Genomic DNA, 11629 nt, shown 5'->3' with positions numbered 1-11629 from the left:
TGAATTATAGATACACTAATTAATTGAACATTCTACTTGTCCCTTAGCTGTAGATGAGTTACGTTATAATAGCGCAAATTCTATGCTACTCCTGGAGTACCGTGTGCATGGTACTTCAGGGGTATGAAATTTATGTTATTTTAATATGAACTTTCTGTTATTTAAATTTATGTATATGTTATTTTAAAATAAGTATATGTTATTTTATATTTGCAAGTTGTTTATGTTTTTTCAACATTGATCCTTTTGCTGTACTCCAAATTTATAAAATTCATGTTATTTTGATGTGAACCTCTTATTATTTCAATTTTTATATATGTTATTTTTTAAATAAATACATGTTATTTTAATAAATGCATGTATTTTTTTTTTTTTATACATGATGTTAAAGTAAATAAGTGAATAACATATTATTTTAGCAAAATAACACAAGGTTTTAAGCAAAATAACATAACACTTATGCAAAATAACTCAAGTATATTGGTTATGGAGTAGTGGAGTACCGTGATCCATGAGTATCTAATACTAAGGGCCTGTTCATATTTACTTAATTTCAGTTCAGTTCAGTTCAGCTCCAATCAGTTCAATTCAGTTCAGTTCAGCTCCAATCAATTCAGTTCAGTTTAGTTCAGCTCTTAATTTCCCTCTCTCATAAAATATTCATTTCAGTTCAGTTCAGTTCCAATCAGTTCAGTTCAGCTCCAATCAGTTTAGTTCAGTTTAGTTCAGTAAATATGAACAAACCCTAATTGTTATAATAGTCTTTTTAATATTAGCACGTGAATGAGCAATAATGACTTAGCTTGCCAAATTAGTAGAGAGAGTTTATGTTTATAGTTCATACTCCTATAAACATAATTTTATGAAGTTTCTTCTAAAAGAAAGGAACTTTGTTGAGTTTTCTTCTAAAAGAGAGGAATTTTGTTGAGTTATAAGTACCAAAGTTTTATTTTAAAACTGTTTCGATTGGTTATCTGATGACATTTATATGCCAATTGATTAGTCACACACGTGTAGACCACTTAATTTTGAAACTCTATAAAGAAAACTAAATTCACAAACTACAAGGAAATAACAAAGAGATAACTCCCCAAAAGGCCAAAAGCTGGTCAATTACCCTATTAATCATCTGATACATCTTATAGCAAATCAATTAAATAGAGTAGCTAATCAATTGTACGATACTTTTCTACAAATAAATCAACAATACAATATACTCCGTATACAACTTTAAAATCGTACAATTAATCTAAATAAGTACTTGTACATAATTACCGCGATACTTTCCTAAACAAGAGGTTTAGAGACAAAAACCCTAGGAGTTACAATCACCTACCTCGATAGATGTTAAACAATTGTGATTAAGGAGGTGGATTCACGTGGCTTAATTTAGACTCTACTCCATTAGTCACAAATTACAATATTCTAACCCATAATTGTAGTAGTCAATTAAGTAAAAGAAGAGGGAAACATGCGAAAAACATTAGTTTAATCATACCAAAATTTGACTATATTATCTTATTTTTTTAAAAAATATTGACCAAAATTAATTCAATAGTAATTAATTACACTAATTAATCTAGCTAATTTAATGCCTTTTCTAGTGGATCAGTTCTAAAGCATAATCCACGTCAGCTCCTCATCGGATTGGGTCACCACTACGACGCCGTTAAAATCCTTTTTCTTTAGAACAGCATTACAGTTAGAGAGAGAAAATAAATAAATTATCAAAATCTTCACAAAAAAGGAAATTAAAAAAAACTCATTTCCTTTTTTTTTTCTTTATATTATCACCTAAATCTGAATCATTTCTTAATATAATCACAATTATTAAGAGGAATTAAGATTGATATAAAAGGGAAGAAGAAGAGAGAGAATTTTTGTTTATTTAATTCGTTTTTTTGTTTTTCCGATTTTCTCTCTCTAACATTTCAGAGCGAAATCGGAGGAGAGAGAAAGAGGAAAAGGGAAATGGTGATGGAAGATAACGAGAGTAGTTGCAACAGTAGCAGGGCGGCAGCAACGGCGGCGGCGGAAACGACGTCGTCGGCGTCTGCTACGGCGGCGCAAAATTCAAGGCAGCAACGCCAGAAACTTGAGGTGTACAATGAGGTTCTTCGAAGGTTGAAGGAATCGAACAATCCAGAATCTTCTCCTCCTTCTTTCGACGACGAACTTTGGGCTCACTTTCATCGTCTTCCTGCTAGGTTTTTTTATTATAATTTTTATTATTTTTTTGGTTAATTATGTGTAATTTTTTAGGAATTTTTATTGATTTTGATTTTTGGTGGAAAAATGTAGATATGCGTTGGATGTAAATGTTGAGAGAGCAGAAGATGTTTTACTGCACAAAAAATTATTGCATCTTGCTCATGATCCAGCGAATAGACCTGCATTTGACGTGCGATTAGTTCAGGTTAGTTTTATTATGGCCAATTTCACGAATTCAATTATATTTATCTCGGATTAATTTAGTGTCTTAATGTTTGCATAATTGCACAAATTTTTGGTAATTTTATTGATTTTAATCGTGCTGTATGTGAATTATGATTATCATATGAATGATTTTTGAAATTTTAGGTTTACTATTTTGTGAAGATGTTTTCGGAATCCAGATTATTGTAGGTTGATGTTAGGTCTAGTTGTTGGTGTTAGAAAATTTGTTGTTGATTTTAGAGATGATCAGCATTATCGTATGTTTTCTTTGACGACTGTTTCAGTGAGTTTAGTATTGTAAATTTGAGGATCTTTCACGGTTTTATGTATATTTTATTATCAAGTGGGTGATGTTATTGTTAAAAAATTAAGATCCATATTCGTGTGCTTTCTATGCATGACTGGTTGTTTGTTGTTTTGGAACATGAATGTAAGCATTGATGAATTGCATCATTGGTATTTTAGATGCCGAGGAACAATTTGAGAAACTCGAATGAATTTTGTTCACTGACTTGTATGAATCATGGTTATTCATTGAGTCTGTTATTCCTTGGAAATTTGCATGCATTGATGGATTATGCTTTGATTAGGTTGCTACTGTTTCTGATGGGAATTCAGAAGATAAGGATCAAGAATCATCTCCTTCAATTCGAAAAAGGTGTGTGTTATTATGTTTTTGCTTTAGTTAGGCCTTCGGCCTTCCATTATGTCAATCTTGCTCATTGCATTGCTGATGTAACTTCCATTCCTTTTTTAAAAATTGTTTGTAGTCATCCACCACCTGCATTTGGCTCATCACCTAATCTCGAGGCCCTTGCGCTTGAAGGACACAAACCACATGATGATGAGGAAGATGATGATGATGCAAATGCTACTTCAAAGCTGTTTCGGTAAATGCTAGACGTAATTTCACCTCATTGTGTACACTTTTGTGAATATTTATTCCATGTCTAGGGAATTATCCTTTGGAGATCCTCTGGGGAGATTTCTTCTCTCAAGTTTCTCTCTCTTTTGTGTAGATACTGCTTGACTTTAAACTATGTTCTCTGGGAGGCACTTCTAGTTATAGAGCAATGTTATCGAAATGAATTTTCAGGCAGAGTATCATTGAAAGGTTGATCTTACCTGCAAAATGGCTCTATCCAGACTACTGTAATATGACACTTGCTCAAAGGAGGAGATGTCAACTGTATATGATCAAGAAAATCTTGATAGACTAAAAGGATTTCTGCTATTAAGATGAGTAGACGACACTTTGTTCTGGCAGTCATATTGGGACCCTTCTTTTTTCCTTCAATATGTAGGGCTTGAAAAGCTATTGCTGGATGATATTCATCCAGTTTGTAAGGATGTTATAATGCTGTCATCCTTATCCATTTGATATCTAATTGTGTGTAGTAGAGTTCATGTATTGCATAATTGCTCCTTTAGCACTTATACTTGTTGTTGCTGTTCCTTTTACATTCTTTTTCATATTGTACATTGATACTCACCGGTTAAGCTGATGACTTTGCAGGCCCATGCATGAGATCACCTTTTCCACAGACGACAAACCAAAACTTCTTAGTCAGGTTGGTCTTTCACGTGTTTAATTGCACAGGCATGAGATTATTGAGTTACACAATAATGATAGTCCCTTATGGCCAAATTTTAGTCCCAAAATGTTCACCCCATTTGCTTTTTCCAACAACCATTAATATTAATTTTTTACCAAAATTCCCTCCAATTTGCAACAATATTTGTGCATATTTAAGTTTCCCATGTAAATTTTGTTTTCCCATGTACTTTTATTACTTTATCCCTCCACTTTTTTACATCCCCAATGTCAATTTACTTTTCCAATGTACTTTTACTAATCTATTTGTGTTTATTAATTCCCGTGAAAAATGTCCATAAGGAACTATCAAAAGGGGACGGAGGGAGTATTATATTATCCATTAAAACATATGGTGATGTTAGATCATAATTTTGTTTTGTTTTGTGATCTCAATAACTGTGGCAGGTGTGATTATTTCCTTAAGGCTTATACTATGGAATATGTTTCTCAAAAATTTATGTCTATGTTATTTGGTGTGTTCTAATCATACACAACATTAAGATTTGAATGAAAAGGGGACGGAGGGAGGGGACGGAGGGAGTATTATATTATCCATTAAAACATATGGTGATGTTAGATCATAATTTTGTTTTGTTTTGTGATCTCAATAACTGTGGCAGGTGTGATTATTTCCTTAAGGCTTATACTATGGAATATGTTTCTCAAAAATTTATGTCTCTGTTATTTGGTGTGTTCTAATCATACACAACATTAAGATTTGAATGAGTTTTAATCATTGCAGTTAACATCGCTACTGGCCGACGTTGGGTTGAATATTCAGGAAGCACATGCCTTTTCTACCACAGATGGTTACTCTTTAGATGTTTTTGTTGTTGATGGTTGGCCATATGAGGTACTTTCATCTATATCTTTGTATTCATACAGTAAAGCTAGCCTTGGTTATGGACATTTTAGTCATCTTTGTTTATCACTTTTTGAAGAGGGGACGGGGAGGGAGATATGTGTTGTTTTGTATGTGAATCCTTGATTAGTGTTCTTGTAAAATTATTTTATGGACAATAGTTGTGACTTTATGTGTGAAATTCATGGTGGGATTCTTATTCTATCACTTATTTTTTTATCGGTTATTGTCATATCTTGTTTTAAAAAGCTAGCATCTATGTGAAATGTGAATGATATAAAGTGAGGTCCTCCAGTAATAATGTTTGTATCATTTCACATGTGTCTATGTGAAACTGTGAATGACATAAAATGAGGTTCTTTTGATTGAAGGAGAGTGTCATGTGATGGATGCAACATGCAATGTAATACGAACCATTTTTGATAGATCAGTATAGATGTGTAGTTATCTATCTTAGCTTACTGTCAATTTGAAAAATAAAAGCTTGACCTTGCAGCTGTTTGAGGTATTGTTATTTAATTATGGTTCTTCAATAAAAAAAGCACCCGCAGTGCGCAAGGCTCTTAAAATTGATTGTGTTTGGAGAGTGTCAAGGGCAGATTTTTGGAATTTGGAGTGCCTGCTCCATTAATCTTGTGCTGAACATTAATATTCTATCACTGAATGTTACCAATGTGGCAATGTTGTACTCTTAACATTCAGTAATAGGAATTACATTCAGTAATAGGAATTATACAGTGTTAGGCCTGTTTATTTTACTCATATTATTACAATTTTGTCACCATTTTTATAAAACCTTATGATTAATGATACCATAACTCTTAATGAGTACCTCATGGTATTCTAGAATACATGGGCTGCCTTCTTCCACTCATTTTACTTTGTGTCCCTTGACCCAAGCTGAACTTTGTTATCTTTTGGGATGTGTTATATGAGATGCTTTTCTAATTAGCTCAAAATTTGACATTATCATCTTCGTATTCGATTTTCTAGGAGACACTGAGGCTCAGGTCTGCTTTGGAAAAAGAACTTAAACGAATTGAGGTAATTGTATTGCTTTTATACTTCTTCATATCTTGTACAGTCTAGCTGTTGATAGCTTGATAAGGTGACATGCTTCAGGTCTATACTACTTTTCTTCATGCTATTGATGACCATTTTGAAACCTTGAAATTCTTGACATTTGTATATGTCAAAATTCTTGACCTTTGTATATGTCAAAATTCTCACCCAATAACCACCACTCCACCAGTTTACAGCCCAATCTTGGTTATTTTCTAGTTTCCAAATCAGTTTATCAGATTGTAGTTCTGATTTTCTTCTCAGTTGAAAGAACATAGGTCTCAGACTTGTAAAAAAAGGGGTTGTCTAATGTTTGTGGAAAACGACTATTTTTTGTTTTGTTGTTCTTTTTAACAATAGGGTGCTTTCTGGCTTTGCAGAATTCATCTTGGCGCAGTCAACAATCATCATCTCCTATGGATGAGCACGTGCAGTTCCCAAACGAAGCTAGTGAAGATAACGTGGTGACACCAAATGATCACGTGGCTATACCAAATGATGGAACTGATGTTTGGGAAATTGATCCTAGACTTTTAAAATTTGAGAATAAAGTTGCTGCTGGATCATATGGTGATTTGTAAGTTAGAATTTTTTGTTGGTTGTAACAATTCATTTTTTGCATTGTCTATTATAGTTGCTTACTTGTTATTTATTTGTATAGGTATAAAGGTACTTACTGCAGTCAGGATGTTGCAATTAAGGTTTTGAAGCCTGAGCGTCTTAATACAGATTTGCAGAAAGAGTTTGGTCAGGAAGTGTATATTATGAGGTGATTTTTTGGGATTGTGCTTCTGACTTGTTTATACTTTTTTATGTACGACATTTAACCTCATTTTATGCTTGTAATGATGAGGGTTTGTTGAGTTCTTTTATTTGACTTTGCTGATTGTTAGAGTTCTGATATCTTGTTTGTAATCTGCTTAAAATTGTAGTGGCCTGAGCCTACGTTGCCTTGGATAGTTGAACTTAGTATTGATTCTTGACTTGGCTCTGGTGAAAGATGTTTTCCGTTATCTATGCATGTTCTGTAGATGAAATGAAGTGTTTAATTTTGGCTGTCTTCCTAGATTTCCTTCTCACTATATTTGAGCAGAATTTTGTGTCCTGGTGCAGGAAAGTTCGCCATAAAAATGTTGTTCAGTTTATTGGTGCTTGTACAAAACCTCCAAGTTTATGCATTGTCACAGGTAACATGTTAACATATCTTGTGCTTTACTCTGTAACCTTAAATCTGGGAATTTGTGCTATAGAAGCTTTTTTAGTTCCCATGTAAAAGCTGTACCTATTTAGCATTGTGAAAAGATGGTTAAAAATTATCGGTAGAGTTTGTAGCAGATTACTAGGTCTGCCTCATAAATTATCATAATGATATACGTGGCTTTTTGGCTGTGTATTGTATTATATTTTCCACTTTTCTTATAATTCAATTATTTGTGTCAAAGCTTGAATATATTCTTTTTCCTTGGTTTTATGCTCAGAATTTATGTCGGGTGGAAGTGTTTATGATTATTTGCACAAGCATAAGGGAACATTCAAGCTTCCATCTCTTCTGAAAGTAGCAATTGATGTTTCCAAAGGAATGAACTATTTGCATCAGAATCATATCATCCACAGGGATTTGAAGGCTGCCAATCTTTTGTTGGATGAAAATGAGGTATTTACTGTGTGTGTGTGTGTGTGTGCGCGCGCGTGTGTTTTGTTTTTTTGTTTTTTTTTTTAATATATAAAATACAAATGTTTACAGTTACAGTATTAGTAATGATCCTTTATGTGTACTTATTTTGGCTAGCAAATGTTAGTATTGAATTTCTTTGATCCTGTAACTTAGGTTTTAAGTAGTTCTTGCATCTAAATTAATTATCCCAGTTCTATTTTGTACTTGAACACACCCCCATTAGAAAATTTCTTTTGTTGCTTTAATTGTAATACTAGTTTGAAGTTGGTAATAGCTACCAGCTGATAGGAGTGTATTTAGTGCCAAGACTGCCAACTACGGATTGTACTGTTTGTAATAAGCTTAATTTGACTTTTTTCTTTGTTTATTTGATTAAACTAAATCTTAACTTACTAGTCCTTCCTGGAACTATGAAATTATGAATGCATGTGTGATTATATTATGCACGAGTACCCATTATTTTATCAGCTGATTTTTTCCTAGTTAGCATCATTTTTTGAGTGCTCTACCTAACCAGAAATGCAGTTCCCCATTAAAAGTGCATGAAATTTGAGGAGGACGAGCTGTGCTCTTAGTTAAGATTCAAGATCTGATTATTTTCACTTTGACAGCAAGCTTTTTCAAAAAATGGCATAAAATTATAAGAAAAGAGTGTAGGTCTGCTCTGAGTTGAGATATTTAGAGCAGAATGTTACGCTCTGAATATTAAGTTTTATTCTTAAATATGCTAGACTGAAATTTCTATGGAGTGTTTGATTTGGCTGTTTGGATCCCTGTGATAGCTATTGACTGTTTCTGTGTAGCGGTGGTTCTACTTGGTGCGAGTTATGATGTGCATTTAATTCTCATTTTTGCTGCTATGTTTTGAATTGCAAACTCTGCTCTGGAATTATATTGCTTGTGAGTTATTTGTGAGTTATTTGTTCCTCCACCATGGAATTGCCACTTTTAAAACTGCATGACCGTGACTCACGTTGCATTTGCTTCGTTGTTCGCCTTAAATAGGAAAATTCTAAGATTAATGGCTTTTCTTACTACTACTTTTGCTAGGTGTGGCGTCTGGCATACGTTAATCTAGTGAGCGAATGCTAGATTGCCTGACAATTACAAGTGCTGCTTGTGGAGGACACCTTGGATGTGCATAGGGTTAAAGATACTGACTTTGGAGCGCTGTGTATACTTAGCTTTGGTTCATGATAAGGGCCATTAGTGATCGTTTCATGTAGCCAGAAGGTGCTATGCCTTGAAGTATATGCATCTACATAGTAATTACGAGGTTAATGAATCTAAGCAGATAACATTATCGTGGAGTAATATGGACCTGAACTTCAACCCAACCCTAGTTTGGCTTGTGGGAGAGGGTAAATGAATGATGACATTTTATTTTTGTCATGCTAGTATTTGCATAGAGTATAATTTATTTTTCTCCCTTTTAATAAATGTGACCTATATGTGAGTTGCGAGGTTGTAACTACTAATTAGACCTGCTTCTAATGTGATACGAAGTATACTTTTTGAGCCCTATAGTTTTATCTTGATATGTAATACTTGTTCAGTTTATGGTAATTTCACTTGCTATTACTTGCACTGGTTTGCACTTGTCTTTTGTTCAGAGTCTACTTCTATGCATTCATTGGTGTTTTTCCTTTTTATGGCATGTGAGCATTATTTAGACTGTAATTTATATCTAAAATATCTGTGTCGCAGGTAGTAAAGGTTGCAGATTTTGGTGTGGCTAGAGTAAAGGCTCAAACTGGTGTTATGACAGCTGAAACTGGAACTTACCGGTGGATGGCTCCAGAGGTTTGTCTCTGTCTTTGGACAGTATGTGCACTAAAAGTTGTTTGAATTACATTTATACCCTTTTTTTTTTTTTTTTTTTTTTTGTTGTGTGTGTGGGGGGGGGGGGGGGGGTGGTGTTGGTTGGGAAGTCATATATAATATCAATGATAATGCTTAAAGAGGTCAATTGCGCCGCTATGGATAGAGATCAAATTTTCAGTTTTTCTTGCAGCCTAGCCTATGTTAAGCTTATGATATACTTCTCCTGTTTTTATTTTAGTTGCACCATTTCTATTTGGTACACCTCGTATAATTTACGAGAAAAAGTAGGGGCATGTGAAGGGTACTGTAAAAAAAAGAAAATTACATGAATTAAGGCAATTGGTCATTTTATTGATAAAACTGTGTTTCTTATGTTCAGTTTTTTTGTTATTTTTGCATTGTTTTAACTTCTATTTTTATTGAAGGTTATTGAACACAAGCCTTATGATCACAAAGCTGATGTCTTCAGTTTTGCTATTGTACTGTGGGAGTTACTGACGGGGAAGGTGTGCATTCTGCATTTCTTCTTCTTGTTTTTGTTGAATTATAAAACACTAAATCCATTTCATTTTCCTGCTTGAGTGAAATTTAACAATGTTTTTTGCGCAGCTTCCATATGAATACCTAACCCCATTACAAGCAGCTGTTGGAGTAGTGCAGAAGGTAAACATAACTTTAACTATCATTTTAAGCATACAATAAGGGGTAAAAAGTTATCTGATATGCCACACCATTGTTTTTTTTTTCTTTGTACAATCCTCTGCTTTTCTAAGTTTTCAGTTTCATGCAACTTTTAGAAGTTGGAAAACCTGGTTAAGATTGTCTGGTAATTGTGATCAGGGATTAAGACCTACTATGCCAAAGAACTGTCATCCTAAACTTGTCGAGCTGCTTGAAAGATGCTGGCAGCAAGATCCTCGGACGAGACCTGACTTTTCTGAGATCATACCAATTCTGCAGCAGATAGCCAAAGAGGTAGAATTGCTTTCTCGTAGCAATTGATAAAGTATAGCTGCACACTTGCACTTGAAGCAATGACTTCACTTGAAAGACCACTCATAGAGTCATATGCTATATTTATTAATCCTTGCAATTTTTTTTGGTTGGACTGATCTGGATCATAATATATTAATTACTATAAAAAATTATCTTCCTTAACATACGGCAAAAAGTTAGTTAAGAGGCCGTGTTTAGAAAAGGAAAAGGAGAGGATGGAAAAGAAGAGAGGAAAATGCAAAAGAGTTCTGATGCCAGTAATTTTGAATATGGGAAAGCTCAGACTACAACTGAATTGATGCTGTTAGTGGTTGCTAGTGTACCACCTTTTTTTGGACTCTCCTGTCTAAATTGGCTGTATTGGAACAGGTTGCAAGTGCCGAAGGTCAGAAAGACAAACATGGTGGTGGCGGATTCTTCTCAGCTCTCAGAAGAGGTCATCACTAAATTACAGCAAGTTTTTCTGCTGCATTGAGTGTTTAACTCCTCTGTACTAATTTCTAATTGCCTAGGTCATTCTGCATATGCTTTTTGCCCATCTTATAGTGTACAGTGATTTGTCAATACGGAATATACAACTACTCTAGGGTTGCTTTTATGTCACTTAAGAAGTAAACCATATTCTTTATACTATCGCCCACACCTCATGCGTTTGTGTCCTGTCTGCAATCTGCATCCATAGAGAAGGGGCATAATGAGTTAGCTTTTTGTAACTTGGTTAAACCTTTTACGGCCAGATGAAGAAATGACAAATTACTGAAATTTTCTATTAATGATGACCATTCCAGTTTTCTATTTTTAGCTTTCAACATTTTGGTACTCTGTATATGATACTTGGTATATTTCCTGTAGATACATAGAATCTGAACGCATAATGTGTAACTCATAGAATATGAACCTGACTATTACTGTGAGGTGACCGAATGAAAAATAATTGGCATGGTTGTGGTTTATTGTAGCCCAAGGATATCCTAATTATTTTACGTTATTTCTCTTTTAAGATTAGCCGAGTTTAGAGGTAAGCTGAACTTGAAAAATTCAAAATCTTGAAAGCTCGCGACTCTGTTAGGGTAGAAGCTCGAGCATGTATTACTGTCTAAGCTTTGCAACCCAAGTTAGATCTCGGCTCAGCTCGGATCACCAATATATACACCTAATGACCTAAATGCCTACTCCG

The 11629-nt window shown here is 34.1% G+C and overlaps 1 protein-coding gene across 1 annotated transcript; it reads left to right on the top strand.

Annotated features, from left to right (window-relative positions):
• The first annotated feature begins 1702 nt into the window (after positions 1 to 1702).
• LOC145621559 (serine/threonine-protein kinase STY46-like) lies at positions 1703 to 11225 on the top strand. The gene is made up of 16 exons (XM_081676288.1): positions 1703 to 2207; positions 2302 to 2416; positions 3027 to 3094; positions 3207 to 3326; positions 3953 to 4007; positions 4776 to 4886; positions 5889 to 5939; positions 6338 to 6534; positions 6619 to 6726; positions 7071 to 7144; positions 7436 to 7611; positions 9340 to 9435; positions 9882 to 9962; positions 10066 to 10119; positions 10297 to 10431; positions 10822 to 11225. Exons 1-16 carry the CDS (start codon positions 1972 to 1974, stop codon positions 10897 to 10899), a joined length of 1755 nt encoding a protein of 584 aa, XP_081532414.1. The 5' UTR covers positions 1703 to 1971; the 3' UTR covers positions 10900 to 11225.
• The last annotated feature ends 404 nt before the right edge of the window (positions 11226 to 11629 follow it).

The sequence above is a fragment of the Chenopodium album genome, chromosome 27 (genome assembly GCF_948465745.1).
Source record: "Chenopodium album chromosome 27, dcCheAlbu1.1, whole genome shotgun sequence".
Classification (NCBI taxonomy): Eukaryota; Viridiplantae; Streptophyta; class Magnoliopsida; order Caryophyllales; family Amaranthaceae; genus Chenopodium; species Chenopodium album.
The sequence above is the reverse complement of the archived record's forward strand: the minus strand, read 5'-3'. Positions and strand labels throughout refer to the sequence as shown.

What these genes read in the sequence shown, in the direction of transcription:
- LOC145621559 (XM_081676288.1), top strand. Translation starts at nt 1,972, where the DNA reads ATGGTGATGGAAGATAACGAGAGTAGTTGCAACAGTAGCAGGGCGGCA. An exon ending in AAGTTTATGCATTGTCACAG is followed by an intron (nt 7,145 to 7,435) that starts GTAACATGTTAA and finishes TTTTATGCTCAG; the next exon opens with AATTTATGTCGGGTGGAAGT. An exon ending in ACCGGTGGATGGCTCCAGAG is followed by an intron (nt 9,436 to 9,881) that starts GTTTGTCTCTGT and finishes TTTTTATTGAAG; the next exon opens with GTTATTGAACACAAGCCTTA.